Source organism: Diadema setosum, chromosome 16 (genome assembly GCF_964275005.1).
Source record: "Diadema setosum chromosome 16, eeDiaSeto1, whole genome shotgun sequence".
NCBI lineage: Eukaryota > Metazoa > Echinodermata > Echinoidea > Diadematoida > Diadematidae > Diadema > Diadema setosum.
In genome coordinates, this window is record NC_092700.1 from 1,921,236 (window position 1) to 1,945,458 (window position 24,223).

At 38.8% G+C, this 24,223-nt stretch overlaps 1 protein-coding gene across 1 annotated transcript in view; it reads left to right on the forward strand.

The window, feature by feature from the left end:
- The first annotated feature begins 2,321 nt into the window (after window positions 1–2,321).
- The window catches only part of LOC140240195 (peroxisomal acyl-coenzyme A oxidase 1-like), a 51,644-nt gene continuing 29,742 nt past the window's right edge, over window positions 2,322–24,223 (forward strand). Inside the window, exons 1-6 of the mRNA XM_072319991.1 lie at window positions 2,322–2,496; window positions 4,889–5,051; window positions 10,136–10,296; window positions 15,783–15,890; window positions 17,384–17,503; window positions 18,023–18,138. Coding sequence (XP_072176092.1) covers window positions 2,322–2,496; window positions 4,889–5,051; window positions 10,136–10,296; window positions 15,783–15,890; window positions 17,384–17,503; window positions 18,023–18,138 — 843 coding nt within the window. The remainder of the gene's footprint in view (window positions 2,497–4,888; window positions 5,052–10,135; window positions 10,297–15,782; window positions 15,891–17,383; window positions 17,504–18,022; window positions 18,139–24,223) is intronic.

The window sequence follows — 24,223 nt, forward strand, 5'->3', positions numbered from 1 at the left end:
AGGCAGAAATAAAATCAATCAATCACTCAATCAAAATTTGATCATCAACCTCTTTGTGCGAGTCTGTTTCCTGTTGTTGATCTTCTCTAGGTGCTTAAAGAGATGATACAGTATTGGTTGAGGTGAGGATTCAGCTTTTAACTTTTTGTAAGTTACTTAGACACTCTAATTCTAACAGGAATTGAAAGTTAAAGGCACATAGACCCAGTGGTTTATTCGAATACGTACGCGGGCGGACGGCGCAAGTTTCAAGCTACAGACACCTATGCTATCGACTCCTGTTTAGCGCCTACGCTTCTAAAGACCCATTCCCACCTCCGGGTGTACGCATCTTTATAAGTTGATGAAAATCGGTTTTGAAATGGCTGAGATATCCAAAAGCAAAGTAGGAATGCGATCCTAATCAAAGGTGGAACCCACCTTTTATTAGCATCGCTTTGTCTCGGATAGCAAAACCAATTTTCATCAAATAAGCTTTGAATTCCTCTAAGAATCATATGCTCTTTCAAATTTATTTAAAGATTTCTCACCATGCTCACTGTCTCAAAAAAAGTCATCTTCAAAACACGTTGGAAACCTGAAGCTCTATCTCAACCAAAACTGTATCATCCCTTTATTGTTTAATAATCAGACATTATCAGTCACCTCAGGACTGGTGGTAATCAAGTTACTCTGATGATGCTTCATGCGTGTTCCCGATTTTGGGGGAAAAATGATAGGGGCTCAGTTCGGGGAAAATCCCGAAAAATTGTTGGAATAGTGGTTCTTTTTGTATTTTTTTCCGAAATATCTTTAATTAGGGGGAGTTTTCAATCTTCTTTTCGACAATCCTGAAACAGGGACCATCCAGACTTTATGATGATGTTTGCCCCGATTCTCCCGAATTACTTTCTGTGCATGTTTTGCTGCCACATTATGCTGCTTTGCTATGAGCTTCCCTTCCAAAAACCTGTGATATAAATACCATTAAAAAAAGCACTCAAACAATGGTGTTTTATAGGCATAAAAAAGAGAGTGCTGTTAACTATAGTCTACAACAAAACTTTATCCGTTTCCGTTTTCAACAAGACCCCGGGACCCTCATTCAAAGAAAAAAACATGTTCAAAATCGGAAATCCGCTGAGGAAATACATTAGTGAATGCACTTTCACGGGTTATTCCATTAAGTCCCGGGGTTGGGCGGGATTGAAGGGTTTTTTTTTTTTTTGTCTTGTTTTGCTTTTTAACTGCATAGTCAAATTGTCTAAGTGTCTAAAATTTCTATGGCAGATATTTTAACCCGTGAATGGAATACGCAACATATATGGACAACATAAATGCCCCCTTGCCAATAGAAGCCCTCAAAGCTTGCGGCCCCCCCCCCCCAAAAAAAAATACAAGTTTGCAATGTTTGCAGGTGGTAGTCCAGTGGCGGATCCAGAGGGGGCCCACCGGACACGCGCCCCCTCTGTTATTTATTTTTTTTTGTGTGTAAAACAAAATCAATAAAAAGAAAAAATGGGGGGGGGGGGTCTCATGCGCCCCTTTCATTTTGTAAAGGCGCCTCCCATTCACAGAATTCGTGGATCCGCCCCTGTCAGTCTGCAAGAATGCGTGGATGGTGAACCTAATGCGATACTCAATGATCGCTAGACCCCCGGGTCTCTTGTTAAATAAAGTTAATAGGACAAGTTTATCTTCATCCACATTATAGGATTAACAGAATACAGTAATATTCTTTCAACACATCACTGAAACTTTGAGGAAAATTGAACAGATCACTTTCAAAAGTTATGGATTTTGGCAGTTTCAGTGTATCATCGTTAATGGATGAGAAGACTACTCAGATTGTTAATTGTATACATAGGGTGTGGGGAAAATAATTCATGAAAAAACCCCTAAAACTCATTTTTTTTTCTATCTCTCTCAAAGCCTAATAAAAGAGCACTTCACTTGCCTCTTTTGGAAGGCAGGGTGAATAATATTTCCCTTAACAATTACTTACTGACCCTTACTTAATGACTTAGGCCTAAATGAAATTTTGTGGAACTCGCGATCTCATGAGATAGTTTCGTTATAATATTCCTACAACGACGATAGAGCAAGCTACTAGTATAGTTTCATGGGTTAATTATGTAGGATAAAATTCGAAAAAAAAAAAATTGCCTTTTAGTTTTTGTTATTGTTTTGTCGATCACCTAATAATCGCCAACGGTGTCACGGTAAGTGCATGGCCGCTGAGAGTTTGTCATCGATCTTGCCTTTTTGTACTGATCGATTCCACTATTACACAATTTCGCAATCATCACATTCACAACAAACATAACAAGATTCTCAACAAGATGGCGGCCAACGTGAATGTTAGTGTCAGCGGCAATCTCTCGGCTAGATCTCCGCCAACGGAGAACATCAATCCCGATATTGCTGAAGAGAGAGCTAATGCCAACTTTGATCCGATAGAGCTAACTTACACCCTCGATGGAGGGAAGGAAAGGACCGAAAGGCGGCAATATTTGGGTAAGTTTGCCGCTGCAGTTGGCTGGCTGTAGCGCGCGTGTAGGACGAGGTCAGCCTCTAACGTTACTGCATAGGGTCCTAGGCCGACTGTGAGAGTTTGCGATGCGATGCGACAGAGCCTGGTGCTTGAGAATGACACACCCCCGCCCCGCCGCGCAGCGCTGCGTCGGGTTCAAAGTTTCATCGTAGCAGGCAGGGTCTTCTTCTTCTTCTTCTTCTTCCTGTTCAGTACAGTCCACCTTTGGTGTATTGTCGTACTGTTGGCAGGCATGGTGTGGAGATGTTTATGTACAGTGCAGGTTAAAATGACTACATTTTCTAGAGTGCAGCTAAAAAACATCCCATTCCCTTCTAGCGGAGTTGAATATCTTGCACCACTTGCTTAAACTGAGCTAAAGTGGTGCAGTTGAAGGTATCCTGGGGCAGAGCATTCCATAGTCTGGTTGTGTCTGGGAAGAATGTCCTTTGGTAGCTAACAGTTCGTGCATATGGAATAAAGAGCTTGTGAGAGTGTCCGCGGAGTGATGTTGATGTCAAAAAGACAGCTGATACTAGAAGCATTCATGTTCAAGATCCCCTTTGCCCGGACGCAGCTAGTAGCTTTATAAAAGATAAACGGCAAAAATAAACATACTTTTCCCGGGGATTACCTTTTTTTTTTTTCCTGGGGGGGGGGGGGGGTGCTTATCTGGCCCCACTTCCAGGTTTCGTCAGCTAACAAAACAACCCCCCCCCCAAAAAAAAAAAAAAAAAAAAAAAAAATGAAAGTAGAAAATAGAAATGATCATAAATAGAATAGAAACAATGAAAAAAAGGCCTTCAGGCTCAGCACAACTTTCTTCTGATTCCACTTTCGGGTTTCTTCAGCTGACAAACGGAAAAAAAAAAGAAGAAAAAAAAGGTCTCTCACAGACACACAGACTTATGAGCCGCATGCATGTGAGGGAGCGAATGAGTGAGTGGAGGAGAGTCTGGATGGGGCCCATGCCTGGCTCCGTGGGGGGTGTCCCACCTCCAAGTACCCACCCCCATCCCCGGTGACGCCCATGCTTTTCGGAATCGACTCGGCCTCGGATGGGTGCTTGATAGTGATGTCTGTTAACAACATTACAGTATATGATGATGACTGGCGGGGGAGGGAATTCCCATACCGAATGTTCCACCCGAAGGGTTTGAAATGCTATTGAGGGACTTATAGCCTCCCGAAATAGCATTTCAAACCCTGACCTGAGGGTGGAACGTTTGGTATGTACATGTTCCCGACAACAAAAGTCATCATCTGTTATATTTTATGGGTTAGTCAAATCTGCTTTTTCACATTGTATGAAATGGGCAAATTTATCCTATATAGATTGCGTGAAAAATATGATCGTTTAATTGTTTGCTATCGTTTGTCATTTGTTACGTGAAAATGTTTTCCCATGGGAGAACATTACAAAAATGTTCTGCCCATGGGCGAACATAACCAATGTGCCTCCATCATGTGACTGTGTTTAGCCAATCACTAATTGGTATTTGACTAACCCATTTAATATAATTCAATATACAATATTTAGGAAAGAGTTCCATATACAATGTGCCTCCATCATGTGACTGTGTTTAGCCAATCACTAATTGGTATTTGACTAACCCATTTAATATAATTCAATATACAATATTTAGGAAAGAGTTCCATATACATGTACCCACACTAACCTATTCTGGAATCTGCTTTCCCTCTCTAGGACATGATGATCAACGTTACCCTGAGGCCTAATCCTAATACCTATGAATAATCCTAACCATAACCCTATGAAACCTAGCCCTAGTAAAGCCACCTAAGTTTTTTTTTTTTATTATTATTATTCCAGTTTGGTTTTGTTATTTATGGGTTTTATTTCAATTAAAAACATAATAGCATAATAACATTCCAATTATGAATTAAAAATATATAATTAATTCCACTCTTTGGCTACAACATGATATCAATATTTTATTTAATTCAATAAAGATGAATTTTGAGCATCTTAGGGGACATTATTTTGGACTTGCCCTTTAATAATTGTCATCATGATGTGTATGATTATTTTTTTCATTACTTGCATTATTGTAATGTTTTTGTAATCATGAATATAATTTTTATGACACTGGACTCCCGTTATAACGAAGTCCTCAGGACTGGCGGTTTTCTTTCGTTTTATCAAAATTTTGTATAACTGAACAAGTAAACAATAAAAACATGTAGAGCCAACAATTTTGCAACCTGAATTGTTTATTTCATTGTAACCAGAATTCGTTATAATCGTGTTTATAATAACGGGAGTGCACTGTACAGCATATTATCATTGTCTCTCTCTTTAGTGCCTTTATAATTTTATTTGCCTCTTTTTGGTCCATTTTCTGTCGTTTGCAGAGGATCAGGCCCTGAGTGACCCAGCGTTCAAGGACCCTGAAGATATCGCCTTCATGTCTGAGGAGCAGCGGCATACCAACAGCATCCGCAAGGCCATCCACATGGTGCGCAAGATGCAGGAGTTAGAGCTGACCAACCACATGGACATGCACTGGTTCCGAGTGTAAGTGATACACGTACATTATGTCCATTTTGTACGTGTACAGAGGACACCACATTTGTAGATATCTCATCCCTTCAACTCGTCATTGATGTACCCCCTCTCTGGTTACGCTAATTATCAGTGTCAATCGTGATGATAGTGGTGATGTTGATTAATGATTATGATGGTAGTGATGTTGAATGATGATGGTGGTAGTGATGTTGATAATGATGGAAGTGATGTTGATGTTGCGAGTGATGTTGATGAAAGTGGTGATGATGATGAAAGTTATGTTGATAATGATGATGGTGATGTTGATGATGATCATCATCAACATCACCATCATCATTATCAACATAACTTTCATCATTACCATCAATGGTAATGATGTTGATAATGATGGTAGTGATGATGATGATGATGGTAGTCATGTTGGTAATGATAGTGATGGTAATGATCTGGAAAATGATGATGTTAGTGATGATGATGATGATGATGGTGATGTTGATGGTGATGGTAGTGATGATGATGATGATGAGATGGTAGTGATGTTGGTAGTGATGATAGTGATGGTAATGATCTTGAAGATGGGGGATGATGGTAGTGGTGTTGATGATGGTAGTGGTGTTGATGGTAGTGGTGTTGATAATGATGGTAGTGGTGTTGATAATGATGCAAGTGATGTTGTTGATGATGTTGATGATGATGGTAAGTGTAGTGATGATGATAGTGAATGATGATGGTGGTTATGTTGTTGATGGTAATGATGGTGGTGGTGATGATGATGATGATGGGAGTGATACTTGAAAATGATGATGAAGAGATTTTGATTGTGTTTATCATGATTGTGATATATCACCAGATGGGATGCGAGAGTCTTTCATGAACGTTGAACTGAGTGATGTTGAGAATGACTTCTGGAGATGATTATGGTGATGCGTTCCTCATGAAGTTTGGTGACTTTGATGAGGATTACAGTGACAAGAATTGTTGCGAGTGGAAACAACAGACTTGATATGTAGATTTGTATCCTGATGGAAAAGATTTCATGCAAAATGTCTGAGAATTGTAACAAGTCATGAAATTTCCATGAAATTTGAAGAGTGTACTGTAGAGCATTGGGATTATGGCATGGAGGTTTCTGTTACTGCAGTTCCACCTCACCTTTGGAGACGATCAACCTCGGCCTTCATGCTTCCATGTTCCTCAACACCATCCAGTTTCAAATGTCTGATGAGCAAAAAGGGGCGTGGCTGGATGCCACCCGGAACTACCAACTTGTGGGAACTTACGCCCAGACAGAACTTGGTCATGGTACAATATTGCCACTGCCATTGCTTTAACTTAAATTTGTGTGTAATTGTCACACTGTAGTTGTGCTTTGAAGATTGTTATTGTAGAAGGCACTTGTAGACATTTGTAGTCAAGCTGTAAAAACCTCCTTCCTTAAAAGTCATGCAAATGTCTACCTGTCTATTTAAATTCAATTCACCAAAATGTAAGGCACATGCAGTATTGATACATGTGTATGCTACAGAGTGTCATCAGAAATAACCATATCAGGCTTCTTTTACTTCTAATGTGATACCATTATATGTACAATAACCATATTTCAAAATATTTCTCACAGAATCAACAAGATTTTCATCACAGATCTTTCCCCTGTCTCTCTTTCTTACCCTCTTCCAAAGGATGTTCTCACACATTTGCTGCTTTCATGCATTTATCGGGAGAACTAAGAAAGTCATCTTAAAGGACAAGTTCACCTTCATAAACATTGTAAGGATTGAGAGAATGTAGCAATATTAGTAGAACACATCAATGAAAGTTTGAGGAAAATCGGACAATCCAAATTACTTGTTATGAATTTTTGACTTTTTTGTGCAGTAACCGCTGGATGAGAAGACTACTGCAGTACACATTCGTACAACAATATAAGGAAAATATAAAGATAATTTCATAAAATTTCATCTTTTGAAAAAAGTACACATTCCCTTGACTCGTTACCGACATATGTTATGGGTAATATTATTCCCCCTGCCTTTGGAAAGAGGTAAGTCAAGTGCTCTTTTATTATGTGACAAAAAAAGTGAAAATATGTTGAATTTTCTTTACATTTTCTTTACACAGTTGTACGCATATGATATCACAAGCTGTAGTCCTCATCCAGCGGTTCCCACACAAAAAGTTTAAAAATTCATATTAACTTTTAAATCGATTGTCCAATTTTCCTCAAACTTTCACTGATGTGTTCTACATACTTAATATTGCTGCATTCTCTCAATCCTTATGTTTATGAAGGTGAACTTGTCCTTTAAGCTGCGGTCACACTGGCAAAAGATAATGAAGTTTAAGATTGCAAAGACTTGCTTACATCGTAGTAATCTCTTGTCGTCCATTCACACTGGCAGCCCAATTTCTTGGTCTTTGGATCAAAAAGTTTTGGTCACTAATGTGCTTGTACAAGAAAGATTAGAAGAAAGCGTACACCGTCTATAAACATCTAATGAAGTGTGATGTAACAATGCACACAGTCTGTGCATCCCATTGAGGCACCACATGAAATGCATTGATCGATACCGCAAGCAGGTAATGGGCTGGTCATGTGACAAACTTTTTGAAGTTTCATTTGTGAGCATTCAAGTATCCCTAGTTTGAATGGGAAGTTTTGCAGGAAGTTTCATGAGAAGATCGCGATCTTAGAATAAACTTTGCGACCTTGGTGCCAGTGTTACTGCAGCTTTGGTATTTGGACAGATTTGTATACAGCTGTGGTGGTGTATAGGCATTAATGACCATTACGAGGGGATACAGTAGATGATGGACACTAGAGATTGTTTGTGTCGTGGGTGCAGTTTACAGCCCTCGGTTACTCTGCTTCAACCCCACCTGCCATCAATAAGTTTTGAAGAAAAAGCAAAACCAAAAACCAAATAAAAACAAAGAACATCAAGAAGCAAAACAACAAACAGACAGAACTGCTTGTGGTCCCTGCATGTTGGATTGAATGGAATAATGCCCTATCGTTATTCCTTCAAATTACAGTACTCTGTGTGGCTGTGTTTAAATATTTTATATTCCTCATTCCATTTACTGTACCTGCTTCACTAGTTGTCTAATATTCATTTCTTTTTTGTCATTTTCATGTTCATGTGTCTTGCCCCTCAGCCTAATCTTCATTTTGTTATTTTCTCAAAGGAAGTTAATTGCTTGCGAAAGATTGCATGGCAAAAATTAAAAATTCAGAGCATCTGTGTTGTCATTATTGCTTCCTATCATGCAGATGGACTGCTTTTTGGGGCATAATTGGTATTATCGCCCCGCTTACGGGAGCTCAACTCCATGCTATGCTCTGAGGAGCTTACTCCAAGAGCTGCACAATAGCATGGGATTGAGACCCCTCTGGTGTCCTTTGAAGAGTCAACAAATGAGGCATACACGTATAATGCTAAATTGTTTTTAATAATCTATCCATAAGATCATTTTAGAATTCCAGAGCTTGTGCTAGAAATTGTTGCTAAAATAGTGTGGGAACACTGCCTTTATCATACAATGTGCACGATGAATGTGGCTCCAAAATACATGTAAGGGAGAAAATGTACGGTACCCTACCTGGATGCATGTGTGTACAACACAATTGATGAGAATATACATCATGTACTTTGAAGTCAGTCTTGCTTTCATCCACTGTTTTTCATTAGTGTAAACTTCATGCTATATGTTTGATTTCACTTTTACAGACCCTGTGTGGGGTGAAGTTGAGCAAAAAGAAATTGCAAAAGTTTTGTCAGTGTCAGACATGGAGATAAAAACACATTCTGTAGGCCTACAATTTCCATAAATAAGAAAACCTCACAATTTCTCCTTTATATTAACTTGCACCAAATCTTCAACAATTGATTATTACTGATTTTCATGGTTTTGTTTAGTGTGTGTTAACTCAGGAGAAGGTCAGGATTTTAGATACTTGTAGCACCAGAATCCATTGTTCATGGAGTTGGAGAGCTTATAAGCGAGAACCCGTTGTACTGATGGAAAATTATATAGATAATGTTCTCTAGTATGGATTAGTACCTATGGGTATTATCAAAACACCCTTTGCAGGCTTCTGAAATGGTGAAAGAAAACTCAGTTTTGTTTTTCCATTCCTTGGGGTTGAAATTGGTGTGGAGACAAATCTCCTGAGGTGCTGATGTCAATATCTATTATTAATGCCACCCAGTTCTTTTTTCTCTCTAGCAGTCCATGTGATACAGTTCCATCATGGCCTGATTCATCTGCCTTCCTTTTCCCCTTTCAGTCTAGGAGACAGAGGTTTCATCTACCCCATTGCCTCATCCGATGAACAAAAGAGACAAACGAATAAAACCCAACAATTGTGTATCTCCATTTCAATGCAGGGCCATCTGTAAAACAGGGCCAACTACACTGTTTGTCCACCAACTTTCCCTGTATGAAAAGGCTGAGCAGAGTACATGTCTAGAGGGCTTTGACCCTGCCATTGTATTCCATGATCTTACCCTAAGGGCTCAGAAGAACATTAAAAGCTATTTAAATCATATGTCCATTTACTACAGGTCCTCAACAGAGCAGACTCAACGCTGCAGGAGATACATTGTATACCATTCTGATACCCCTTTCATACTTAGCAAATTTTACTCGGATTCACCTGGGAGATCTCATAGTGTGAAAGGTCTCGTAGGCAATTCCCTGGTAAAATGGCAGGTGATTTTTCCGAAATTTTATCCTCAAGCCGTCCTAGGTAAACTTCAGAGTGTCCCCACGAAAGCCTGGGCGATGCTGTAGTTTGAAAGTCATTGCGGGTGTAAAACTCCGTCCAGGGGTGAAAAACGAAGGCCAGTGTGCCAACAACACCTTGCAGGCCGTTTCAATCATGGACCATACCATGTACATGTACATACTTCCACTGCAGAAGAGCGGACTAAAGAAATTCATCTGGGAGCTCATTTGCTAGTTTGAAGAAAATTCTTCACAGGGGTTCCATGTTTTGATTCCCCTGTGAATCTTCAGTTGATCCCCAGCATGACTAGTATGAAAGGGGTATCAGAGAAGAAAGCTCTATATGAAATCTCTGTTCATTACAGGGCTGTTCACAAAGTGGAAGAAGTTCCTCTGGGTCTGCATGCCACCATGTTTAGCCATGCCATTTACTCGCAAATGTCTGAGGAGCAGCACGAAAAATGGCTGGAAGCTGCGTTCAGCTACACCCTAATCGGCACCTACGCCCAGACGGAAATTGGCCACGGTAATTAAAAAAGATAATGCAAACTTGAAAATCCAAAATGATAACTTTCCCTCCATTTTATTTCCCAATGTCCTTCATTTTTTAAGTCTTGTATTGGTCTCATACCAGGGATATATTGTAGAGTTCAGTGTCACCAAAGTGAATGGAATATTTAACGAATAGTAGCTGACATGACATACGTATAATCACTTGACACTACTTTGAGATCCATACTGACCAGTAGCACTTTGTGGCATGGAGCATAAAGGTAGTGTTCTTGCACTATTTATGGATTGAAATCATTTCCCAGGTTTTGAAGAATTTCTTGGAAATTCTGCACTAATTCAAACATGGAAGAAAAGGAAAGACTAACTCTCTTTGTTTCATAAGTTCATCTCTCTTGTCATTCATACTCAAGTGAATCATTGTGTTCTGCTGTAGATGCTTTTTATTTCCTTTTCTAACCAGAAAGCATTCATTTTCCATGACATGCACTCTTCGCTGAAAAGATTCATTTGAATGGAATATCAACTGGTTAAAATTTTGTTTTGCCACAATAAGTTGCAAATTACCTGTTCTTGATGAGACTCTCGCCTACTGGATCTGTAGGCTTCTTCAGATCAAACACTGACAGAGTTTTCCTACTAGCTGACGTAGCTGGTGTACGCCAATCTGAGAGAATGGGATCTGAAGAAGTCTACAGATGAAGTAGGTGAGAGTCTCAGTAAGAACAGGTAATTTGCAACTGATTGTGACAAAATGAACTTTTAACCAAACATGTATTCTTATATTTCATGCTGTGGGTAATTGGTCATGATGACTTTTGTAGAAGGGGAGTCAAACACGTCATATATATTGAAAGCTGCATGCTTCAAGCCTTCCTCACAAGCGAATTTGTACATATGTATTTACAATTTTCATTAACAGGTTCATCCACATCCTTCCATGCATCATTCAAAGTTGTGTCTGTCATCCAGATAGCAACAACAACAACAACAAAACAAACAAACAAACAAAGAAAGTGCAATGGCTTTTGTTTGTGTGGATATTTCCCTCTTTCAGATGAGAAAATTTAAGTATTTACAGTACTGCATGATACATTTGTAATATGTCATTCATGTTTATTTATTCCTTTCAAAGGTTTGCAAGCTATCCATTAGTTTCTGAAGATATTTCCTTGTTTGTGAGGCTCTATAGTGGCCGTTAGGATGATGAAACATTCAGGTTCTACAATGTATAGGTGGTTTAGTTTCTGATTATTAAAGGTCCAGTTTACCTTTGGGAGCAGTGATTCCAAAAATTTTCAAGATATCATATTTGATGCATATGTGTAGGTCTGTTGTATCATAAAACATCCTACCATATGAAATATTTGCAATAAAACCTAAAATATAAGGAGATATCAGGGATTTTCTCAATAAACCGTAACTGTACACGGTTTAGTCTGGAAAATTTTTTATTATAACTATTGTTCACATTTTGTGTATTTAACAACACTTAACATCGATTATACGGATTCAAATTTTGACAGTGGTTGTTTCTATCCCTAACTCACATTTTAGAACTATTTTATAGCACTAATGATTTCATCTGCAAATGGTAAATTATGCCTTTAACTAGGTTGGAACAGTCTGATGGAGAATGTTGAGTCCAGGGAATAATTTTCCTGGTATCGCATAGCAATGTGCTATCCATTTTGGTATGACTGCTATGCAAAATGTAATTTGCGTAGCAGTTTCATTACATAGACTTGTATACCATTTTGTTGAAAATGTGTGTCCATCGACAAGAATTGCTATTCAATTTCGAGAAGGAAAATTATTTCCTGGAGTCTATATTAATATGATATAAAACCTACGTAAACGTACACACACATACAAAAAAAAAAACAACAAACACGCCACTACAACAAAAAACAAACAGTACACCCAAACACCCAAAGTGATAGAAGGCTAGAAGCAGTTTTATGTTTACAACACCCAGATGAGGGCAGAGTTACATGTAGGTACCTCTTTTCTATTTGTGTATCCTTGGGTACGTAGATAAAAAGTGCTAAAGATCACTTTGTGATCCTCACCCTGTCACAGTGATGGATCCAGAGGGGGGCACACTGGGCACGTGCCCCCTCTTTATTTTTGGTTAGAACAAAAGAAATACAAATAAAAAATTGGTGGGGGGGGGGTGCGTACACACCCTTTAATTTTGCAAAGATGCCACCCCTTTATGGAATTCCTGGATCTGCCCCTGCTATCATGTCTTTTGAAGCAAGAATATTGAATCGGACAAATGTTTTTGTTTTCTTTCTAAAAAAGTTCTAGACAAGTTTGTCTCCGTTTTTAGAATTTAGCCTTATGTTGTCTGGCCTGTAAGACATCAGAGTCATCTTCATTTAGTATGACCAATAACACTTGTATTCATGAAATCTGATAATTGTTTTTTTCTTCTTGCTTCACCTCATAAACATCATTCTATTACATCCATTTCCTAACAATGCACATCTCTGCACTGTCACCAGTATCATTCATCCTACTGCGAAGGTGGGATCTTAGCCTAGATTTTTGCAAAGACAGCGTGCTATAATTTGAGGATATGCACACAGAGAGGAGTGGACTCGCACGCAAACACCGCGCGATCTGCGAGCGCACTATCTGATCGCTGTGTGAGTGCGAGACCACTGCTGGCTGTGTGCGAGTCCATTGCGAGCTGCCTTTTGCTAAAGGCTAGTGTAGCCTGACTTACAATGTATCACCATGTGGAAAGAATATTGCAAGAATGTTGCAAGTAGTGAATGTGCTCTCTCACTAGATTTCTGCAGTTTCTTTTTGCAGTACTCTGTGTGACATTTACAATGAATATACAATGGAGGGCATTATGTGTATTGTCAGCTGAGAAGCAGAAGGGCACTTATCGTCGCTGGGGTGACAAGACCTTGTATCTGCAATTTTGGTGAAAATGACTTTTTTGGATTAATGGTCAAATAATGGGTTAAGTGATGTCCTGTCCAAATCCCAGCTGTCTTTTTACTCCAAAAATGAAGCCACCACGGCATGTCAAAGGAAAGGCTATCCCATTCGCCACAGTGCTTTGGCCGCCATGTTTTTGGCTCTCCTGAACATTTGACATTTTGAGATACGAGGTCTTGTCGCCCCAACGATGTTATGCTTTTTCGAGATTTGAGCATTCTAAATAAAAGTGAAACAATTCATTTTCAATTTATAAATGAAAAGTTTATTTCATTTCATCAAAAGTGGATAGATTTTTAAACACTATTCCAAATATAGGATAAACTACACCTTTGTGGTTTTCTTCTAACGTTTTACTGACAATGAGAATAATTTCAAATTGACACCATAATGTAGAGGATTTCAAGCTTTACATCATGATACCAATAACTCAATACCCCCAAATTGCAATAAACCCTTCTTGTTCTCAGCCAATGATATCAACTCCCACATGAAACTTGGATGAACAATACAGACAAGCATACAAGTGTACATAACATGACTGCATGTTTTGTTGCAGTGTTAAATGCACAGCTGAACTACATCACCATGTCGTAAAAGATACTACATTATTCATAGTCTTGCTTGATGTTGGTGTAGACTAGCTGTGCGTAAAACATTGATACAGTCTGTGTTATTAGTTATGCAGGGAAGATGGCTGTATTTTATTTCTCCATATGAATCAAAAGCCACAATCAAACTTCCACTGTCATACACTGTCAGCTCCCAAATAGATTGATATTTATTTAAGGCATTATATGTTTTCGGTATTGCTATGGTTGGGATTCCATGCATTGTTTTCACTTTGTTCTGTGTGCTTAGATGTGTGTAGACACATTTCTATCATGTGTATATATGTATAGTCTGTAGGTGAAACCCTCTGCGTGCCACATGACATTAACTGCTTATAGGTTTGTGTGTAAGAGTTGTGCAAATTCAATTCATTGGCATAGAAAGGGTTGATATAATAATAATAATGATAATAATAATAATAATAATAATAATAATAATAATAATAATAGTAATAATAATAATAATAATGATAATAATAATAATAATAATAATAGCTGCTTATGTAGCGCTTAATATTCCTGGAATCTCTATGCGCTTTACAATGTACATAATTGGGTAAAGTACCATAAACTACAACTTACATAATTTTAACAAAACAATATAATTAAACATACAAAATACAACTTATCATAATCATTTAATAACAAAACAAATATGTTTTTAAGGACTTGAGGAAAGTGTGAGTACATGTGATGGCCCTAAGTTGACTTGGTAATTTGTTCCAGAGTACAGGTGCTGCTGACTGAAAAGCCCGATCCCCATATGAACGTGTTTTGGTTGTTGGCATAATCAATAAATATAGTTAAGATGCATCTGAAATGAATAATTAATCACTGGTGTACATCAATAATAGACCATCCATGTATATGATGAGACATTTAATAGTGGAAATGGATAATTTCCCTACAGATATACAATACAATTTTGCACAAACACTTAATTTTGCCCAAGACTAGATTTCTCAAATCAAAATGACATTTGTTGTAAAGCTTTCTTGATAAAAGAAGACAGATTGAACTTTCCATTTTTGTCATTAGCATGTCTTCCTCATACTGTTGATATTCAGACATTTTGTCCCTTTTTAACCGTGACACTTAAAAATCATCACCACCACATTTAGCACAAAATGGGTTTCTATGCTATTAATCTCCATCTAGTGGAAAGTGAAAATCTACCTCTCTATATTAAACTTTTTTGTGTTAGGTCTGAATTTCAAAAAACCTTGAGCTGTCATTCTGCCTGCATGATTTTACTTTGTTTATTCTCTCTTTACATTCTTGTGTTCATTTTTTTAATGATTTTTCTTTTTTTTTTGGGGGGGGGGGGAGGTGGCAAACAATTGGGAGATTTGTTGCAGGAAATGCTAAATTTTAGAGTAAAAAATGGGTAGAAATTACAAAAAAAAAACAACAACAACAACAACCCATGTTTCAGTCCAGTAGAAATGTGTTTGAAGTAATTGTGTAATATTCAAATACACACTGAGGTTTGATATGGACATGTACATTGTAGATTAAAGGGATCGTATAGTTTTGGTTGAGACCTAATTTCAGGTTTCTAAAATTTTTTGGTGAGGTAATGAGTAACATCTTATGAAATATGAAAGAGCATGTAATTCTATGAGGAATTCAATGTTTATTTGATGAAAATTGGTTTTGAAATGGCTGAGATATCCAAAAAAGAGCGATTCTGATAAAGTGTGGGACCCACACTTTATTACGATTGCTTTGTTTTACTTTGTTTTTGGATGTTTCAGTCATTCCAAACCCGATTTTCATCAAATAAACTTTGAATTTCTCTTAAAATGGTATGCTCTGTACAATATCATAAGTGTTTTCTTGGTATCTCGTAAAAAGTTAAAAGCCCAATTCTCATCTCCACCAATACTGTACCATCCCTTTATTATCTTTGTCTTCTGATGACTGTTGCTAGGAACATTCCTGAGGGGCCTAGAGACCACAGCGACCTATGACCCAACGACTCAGGAGTTTGAGCTTCACTCCCCAACTCTGACTTCTATGAAGTGGTGGCCTGGAAACTGTAACTATTTCCGTTGCTTTGTTTTCATTTTATAACCATTTATATTTTTTGACTTGGGTATTGTCAATCTTTGTTCATTATCAGTAAAAGTTGGAAATCACCGTACTGTAGCTGCATAATCTGAATACATTCTGTGGCATGTATTTAGCGAGGTGTAATGTACAACTACAAGTATTTATCATGATCTAGTGGTGAAGGAAAGGTTAAGAGGGAATGACACTGATGTTCCATAATGCATGTCATGTTCACGGGACGTTCAGCCACCCAGAGAAGTGATCTTACAGTATCTAGTGGGGTACACCAGGCTAGTGGAACAGGCTGCACTGGCATATTTTTATGCACACTACTCCCTGAACCAAGAACATTGCACAGGTTTTCTGTGAACATTTCACATAGTAGTTTGTATGGCATTTGATTTCTAACACACACTGGACCTTGTCAGGAAAGAGACTGAGCAGGGAAGTTACGTGTAATAATAATAATAATATTAATAATAATAATAATAATAATAATAATAATAATAATAATAATAATAATAATGATAATAATAATAATAATGATAATAATAATAATGAAAAATAATAATATTAAAAATAATGATAATGACAATAATAGTAATGGAAATAATGATAATACTAATAATGATAATGATGATAATTAAGTACCTTTATAATGCGCAGTATCTAGCATTTCTGATACTCTCAGTGCATGAGAGCCTGTAAGATTCAACACACGGGGGCCAAGTTTTTATCTATGCCCCATGTGCCCCATTTTTCGTGATTTCACATTGTTTTATTGAAAGTACTAGAATCCTTGAAATCATTGAAGGTATTCTTCATAACATTTATCTCTTTTTTTTTTCATGTATTAGAATGTAGGCCTACAATAACATGTACATTGTACACTGTATTTGTCCCATGAAAGGCTTTCTCGTCAATATTCAGGAGGGCACTGTTAGATGGTGTGATGATAGCCATCATTTATACAATAAAGTTCAACGATGTAAAGCTACTGTACAAGTGTAGTTAACTGTCAAGCAAAGTAGATCACAGTATTTACACACAAGTTTGCTCTGCTGGCTAGCATGAAAACCTTGTCTTTCAAGGAACCATGATAATATTTAGTAGGAGGGACCAGCTAAAAATAGCAGCAAATCAAGAGACCAACTTAGATTGACATTATTTCAGCCATCCATGTAGCAATTGGTTTTATTCGTATAAATTTGGAACATATCAGATACATAAGTATGAGACCATTCAGCAGCGCCCTCTTGAATCGTGGTTCCATGTACTTTTAACTCGTTGAAGAGGAATCTTGAGTATACTCGGCCAAGTGTCTATGTTAAATATGTGTTATAGCAAAATCAGTCCGTCCTCAACGGGTAACAATGAAGTCAAAAGGCAACTGACCATGCTGTCTCTCGCTATGTTCAAATTGATGAAACAAGACACTACTTAAGTCATGATTACCTGATGTTTTCATGTTGTGTACAGTGGGAAAGACTGCCACCCATGCCATTGTTGCAGCCCAGCTATACACAGGAGGGAGTAAGAAAGGGGTTCACATGTTTATGGTTCCCCTCAGGAGTCTGGAAACTCACCTCCCCCATCCTGGTATGGAAGATTCTGTCCCTATAGCAACTAAACCTGTATCATGTGACTAGACACACATCGACCTGGGATCTCAGTTTCCCTCATCCAACAATTAATCACATATATCACAATGTAAAACTGAATGATTACTGCTTACAAATTCTGTACAATTAATGGGATAATTCTAGTGGTATCATGGTTGTAGATGTTTTACTTAGTTGGACTTTTTACTTCTTGTTCAGCTAATTGTTTAGACTGTTCTAGTTCTTTAAAGCTATAGTTTTTCTATGGGGGAATAATCTTTCATACAAAAGTAATACTTACATGTAGGTTCTGTTGCTAAAAATTTTGCTAAGTTTTGAGAATGTTCATCATCACTCTGCTTAACTATTATTCTCATGGTTTGTTGTATGTTTATGCTACAGTATTAGATATGTCCAGGCTTTACATAGATGATATATGTGAAAAAAATATGTTCAGATTTCTTACATTATTGGGGTAAAATCTACTTTTGACAAAATGTTTTTATCTCAATTTCAGGAGTTGAGCTTGGGGACATTGGACCAAAGTTTGGATATGGAAACATAGACAACGGCTTCCTCCGTTTCAACCAGTACCGCATTCCACGAGAGAATATGTGTATGAGATACTCTAAGGTATGGCCTCCTGTTGCCATGACAACATCGTGGTAGAAGTTTCTCCTGATGATGAATGGGGGAAGTGTTGGTAGTGATGGAGCGAAATGCTGATGATAATGATGCTGATGGAACCTAAGACTAGGAGTAAAGTTTGGGAAGTCAATAAATGTCTATGCTGATGTCACTGTTGATGCTGATCCTCGGAGAACTTGACGTTTCGGGCAGATTCTCTGAGTATCTTATTTATTCTTATAACTAGGTCTCTTGTTCTATCTTAAAGGGGAAGGCTAGTAACTGATCAGTGGGAATCAGTGGACTTTCTGTGGAATGCTGGGAGATGATTGTTCCAATCCTTATGGGATTCATTCAAGAGTTCATTGTATATCTATTGTTGTGTGAAAATGATTTGCTTCAGAATAGTCTCATATTCAAGTAATGTGCAGTTTAATGCTTCCAGGTTAGCGTCCCTGGTCAGTGACGGAGCATTAATCTGCACATTACTTGAATATGAGACCGTTCTGAAGCAAATCATTTTCACATAACAATAGATATACAATGAACTCTTGAATGAATCCCATAAGGAATGGAACAATCACCTCCGAGCATTTTTACTGATTCCCACTGATCAGTTACTAGCCTTCCCCTTTAAGTTATGCTCTTGCTCGGTCATTTTCACTCCATTTCTTTCTCTCTCTTTACTATGGTCTGTTCCTTTCATTTCAATACCTCGTTAATTCTTCTTTATTTCTTGCTTCTTTACAACCCAACTTTCCTTTTCAGGACCATTTGAGTATTTTACAGTTCCTTTAGAGGGTAATACTCAGTGCCCTCTCCCCTCAGGACTACACTTTAAAGGGGATGGCTAGTAACTGATCAGTGGGAATCAGTGGGAATGCTGGGGGATGATTATTCCAATTCTTGTGGGATTCATTTAAGAGTACATTATATATATTGTTGAGTGAAAATTATTTGCTTCAGAATGGTCTCATATTCAAGTAATGTGCAGTTTATTGCCCCGTCACTGTACAGGCATGCTAACCTGGAAACATTAAACTGCACATAACTTGAATATGAGACCATTCTGAAGCAAATAATTTTCACTCAACAATAGATATATAATGTACTCTTAAATGAATCCCACAAGAATTGGAACAATCATCCCCCAGCATTCCCACTGATCAGTTACTAGCCGTCCCCTTCAACTTCATAACATTCTCTTCTCCTCTTTGCCACAGGAAACTTTTTCAGGACATAACTCCAATTGTTTTTTTCTTCTCCACAGCATTAATTGCTGGGATCCACTCTACCCCCTCCCTTTCCTTCCCTTTCACTCTCTTAGCTTTCATTTCTCTTTTTTACCCCTCTCTCTGTTTTATCTCTCCTACTCTATACTCTCATCTCTCCCTCTCTCTCTTTTATCTCTCTTACTCTATACTCTCATCTCCCCCTCTCTCTCTTTTATCTCTCTTACTCTATACTCTCATCTCCCCCTCTCTCTCTTTTATCTCTCTTACTCTATACTCTCATCTCCCCCTCTCTCTGTTTTATCTTTCTTACTCTATACTCTCATCTCCCCCTCTCTCTGTTTTATCTCTCTTACTCTATACTCTCATCTCCCACTCTCTCTGTTTTATCTCTCTTACTCTATACTCTCATCTCTCCTTGACTTACGTGTACTTCTTTCCTTCCTGATTTATTCATCCTTTCATTGTTTTGATTTTGTGTGCCATACGCTTTCTAGTCCACATTGTTCCCTGACTTTGTTTCTCTCCAATGGTTTCATGAATCTTCACTTCTCTCTCCTATCTCCATAATTTTCCAACCTTAAAGGTAGGGAATCCCATTTGCATGCCTTAAATTAAGAGTTGTGTAAACACAGTGGTATGTTGAAGAGAGTATCATTTTAGAAACTCCCATAAAGTATTGAAAGTGGAAGGTAACATTTAGTACATTTTTTTACCGTTAGATTTTGAATTGAATTGTTTTCGGGGCTCACCGTAAATTCCAGCACATTACTAGGCTACCTTTGCAGACCCATGTACTGCATGTGTGTCCATCATGTATATTTTGTGAAGAAAGTTCATCAACACTTCCAAACATTTCTATATACATTCTTGCCACACACTCTATATGTTATTACATCAGCTCTTGTACTTTTAGATTTGTGTTTATAGATCACAAATACAGAAGAATGCAACAAAAAGGCTCAAGTGTGGCTGACACACAGAACTACTGAATAGTTGAGTTTTGTGCATTATTCAAATTTTAGATAACTGTTGACTTCCAAATTTCTAAGCAGTGGCCTAAACAAGTCCCCTGAGGTTCATATTTAATGTTTTGCTGCATTTTGGGAGGTCTGTAAAAGGTATCCCTACCTTTAAACTCCTCCCTCTCCCTCCTTCCTTCTACTTCATCTTTCTCCTTCCAATGATATATGAAGCATTTTGTCCGACAACTTTGTAGGACAAATTTGCTCTCAGCCAATCAGATGCAAGGATTGCAGTAGCTTTGTTTGTCAGACAAAAAAATCTTACAAATCGCTTCATGAAATGCCCCCACTGTCTGTTCATACAGAGCTCAGAGGGGTTCAGGAGCGTATCCGGGCAATTACCCCCAGAGGGCAATTACCCCCCGGCTAAATACTGGTTAATGGTAAGGTTAGAGTTAAGATTAGGGTTAGGGTTAGGTTTAGTGTTAGGAGTTTGGGTTTGGGTTAGGATTAGGTTCAGGATTAGGATTAGGATTAGGGCCAGGGGAAGGGTCCGGGGTAATTGCCCAGGGGGTAGTTGCCCTAGACCCCTCAGGAGTGCTCCTAGAGCACTCTTAACCCTAACTTACCTGGGCTATTTAGCGAGCTTGAATTCCTGGGGGGGGGGGGGGGGAGGCCATTATGGTCCCCCCCCCCCCCCTTCAGATCTCGGCCGTTGATCTCGCGATTGCCGCAAAATTTTGCATGAACATAAGGCCGGATGTAATCTACAAGACTGTTAAGTTAAATTTTCAAAAAATTTGCATTTTCTATTTTAAATCAATTAATTATGCAAATAATATATACGCAAAAAACTCATCTTCGTCCGTAATTGGCTTATAAAAGCTTATGGAATGCTAATTTTTGGTGTAGATATTCCTAGTGACATTCCGAACATTTGTGCATAAAAAAGATTTCAGTATCAAAATTAATTTCTTATGTTTTTTATTGTATTATCAATTCTTTATGTATTTCTTTGTTTTTTCAAACTTTTGTTTTGTTTTTTCAACAGAATTTGTCACACACGTTTTTTGAAGCATAATTACACTAAAATAAATTGATTTCAGCCATTAAAATTAAAAATATGAATCTTAATATGAATTAATTGAAAAAACACAATTTGTATTGACTTTGTACACAAAATCACGTTTTTGAGCAATTTTGGGGTTGATGAAAGTTTTTTGAAGGGGCATGGGTTCGGAACGTGGCTTCGGAACGGTATGCCCGGTCGCGACAAATTTGGTCTCAAAAGTTGCGCGAGACTTGAAATTAAAAAGTCAGCGAACGGCGTGGTCAAAAAATTTTGCGCGCCGGAATGGTCGTGGAATTCATCGAGCCCCCCCCCCCCCCCAGGTAATTTAGGGTTAACGCCCCGTGAAAAATTTGGGTGTATGCAACTTTGGTGACCAAACTGATTTGCAAGCATGAAAGAGGGAATTCAGATATAGAAAGAAACAGAGAGACAGAGACAAAGAAAGGGAGAGAAAGAGAGGGAGAGAGAGAGAGAGAGAGAGAGAGAGCAGTGGTTAATTTCTATGATGTGCACAGCCACACAGGTATTATCACATGAATTATTAGGGTCATAAGGTTATCTCTCTACCAAAGCACACACCCACAGAATGGAGATGCAAAATTGAGTCAAAGTTCAAGTATGTGTGCAAAACCTGTTTACAGTAGCAAGAGTGAACTTGATTCTTCATTGACTGGTGTGTAGTTTTTCCAGTATTCTGTCGAGTCATGGCTAAGGGTGCTAAACTTTACAACATCTATCGGTGTGTTTTCAGGTGTCTACAAGTTTGAAGTACTGTATCGTGCCATAACACAAATGCAAAGTATATCACCTCCACAGAAGTGATTGCTATCATTTCTGGAAAGTTAACAAGGTGAAATAAATGAGGGAGAAAGGTTTGCAGTATAAACACCTAAGTCCAAATTCACAGAGGTGGAAAATCTTTGTCCATGGTTTAAACCATGGACAAAGATCGTAGTTTGTATAGGGCGCCAAGTGTCGCATGGCCTATTTTGTCATGAAATCAGTCATTTCGTTACAAATCGTTAATATTTCACTTATGAAATGACTGATTTTGTAATGAAATAGGCCGTGCGACACTTGGCGCCCCATGCAAAACTGCGGTCTTTGTCCATGGTTTAAACCATGGACAAACATTGTACCACCTACGTGAATTCGGGCCAAGGTGTATGTAATCCTTGTAGGGATCGTTGCTTGGCAAAAGAAGAGCCTAGAAAGAGGAGAGTTGAGGAGGGAAATGACATAAGGAGCATGTAAGGAAGGCAAGAAGTGACAAGTCGCAACTTCAACATCCAGCTTTCTCCTGCCCCCCACTGATTGGCTGAGAGCAAATTTGTCCTACAAAGTTGTCGGACAAAATGCTTCATGAAATGGCCCCCCTGCAGTGCTCTTAATTTATGCTTCTTTTGAGCCTAGGCTCAGTATGGCTTGCAAAGTGCCCTAAACTCTGCAAATTTTAAATGGTCATCAATGTTTACAGCACACCAGAAGTGGAATGTGTTATAAACTGTGCCTACAGTTTACAAGTACACGTATGTTACAAGTTCCTGCACACTCAAAAGTCATACATTGTACATATGACATTTATGCCCGTCCCAGCCACTTTGTGTGTGGTCTCAGCATGTGGTGTTTCTCTGTATAAACAGACACAGTGGGGCGTATTATTAAAAATCAAAGTGCTTCTAGGTTTCTAGGTGTTGGTAATACATGTAAAAATATTAATGTCTACATCTTGTATTGAAAGTATTGTCCAAACTGACTGATGAAGGCGTCACCGATATTCAAATTTTATATGCAAGGTTCTGTTGGCATACTGTAATTCGATGCTGTATCTTTGCCATGCATCACTTGTTCAAAAGACGAGTCCTGTCTGTTAAACCCGGACAGGTGTCTATGGAAGCTATAACCCAGTCCAAACTAAAAAGAGACTTTCCGAAACAGTCTACAAAAAAGCACTCGATTTTGGGAAAAATTTGTTAAAAATTGATCCATCAATGTGCAAAAAATGGCATTTTCTACTGAAAATGATGCTCCCAGGTTCGCTAGAAAGCGAACCCTGGCTGCCCTGCCAGGTTCGCCAAAAAGCGAACCTGACTGCTGGGTTTGCCAAAAAGCGAACCTGGCTGCAAGGTTTGCCAAAAAGCAAATTTGGCCACCAGGTTCGCCAAAAAGCGAACCTGGCTGCAAGGTTTGCCAAAAAGCGAACCTGGCCGCCAGGTTCGCCAAAAAGCGAACCTGGCCGCCAGGTTCGCCAAAAAGCGAACCTGGCCGCCAGGTTCGCTAAAAAGCAAACCTGACCGCCAGGTTCGCCAAAAAGCGAACCTTGCCGCCAGGTTCGCTAAAAAGCGAACCTGACTGCCAGGTTCGCTGGCTGCCCTGCCAGGTTCGCCAAAAAGCGAACCTGACTGCTGGGTTTGCCAAAAAGCGAACCTGGCTGCAAGGTTTGCCAAAAAGCGAACCTGGCCGCCAGGTTCGCCACAAAGCAAACCTAGCAGCCAGGTTTGCCAAAAAGCGAACCTGGCAGCCAGGTTTGCCAAAAAGCGAACCTGGCCGCAAGGTTTGCCAAAAAGCGAACCTGGCCGCCAGGTTCGCCAAAAAGCGAACCTGGCCGCCGGGTTCGCCAAAAAGCGAACCTGGCTGCCGGGTTTGCCAAAAAGCGAACCTGGCTGCCAGGTTCGCCACAAAGCAAACCTGGCAGCCAGGTTCGCCAAAAAGCGAACCTGGCTACCAGGTTCGCTAAAAAGCGAACCTTGCCGCCAGGTTCGCTAAAAAGCGAACCTGACTGCCAGGTTCGCCAAAAAGCGAACCTGGCTGCAAGGTTTGCC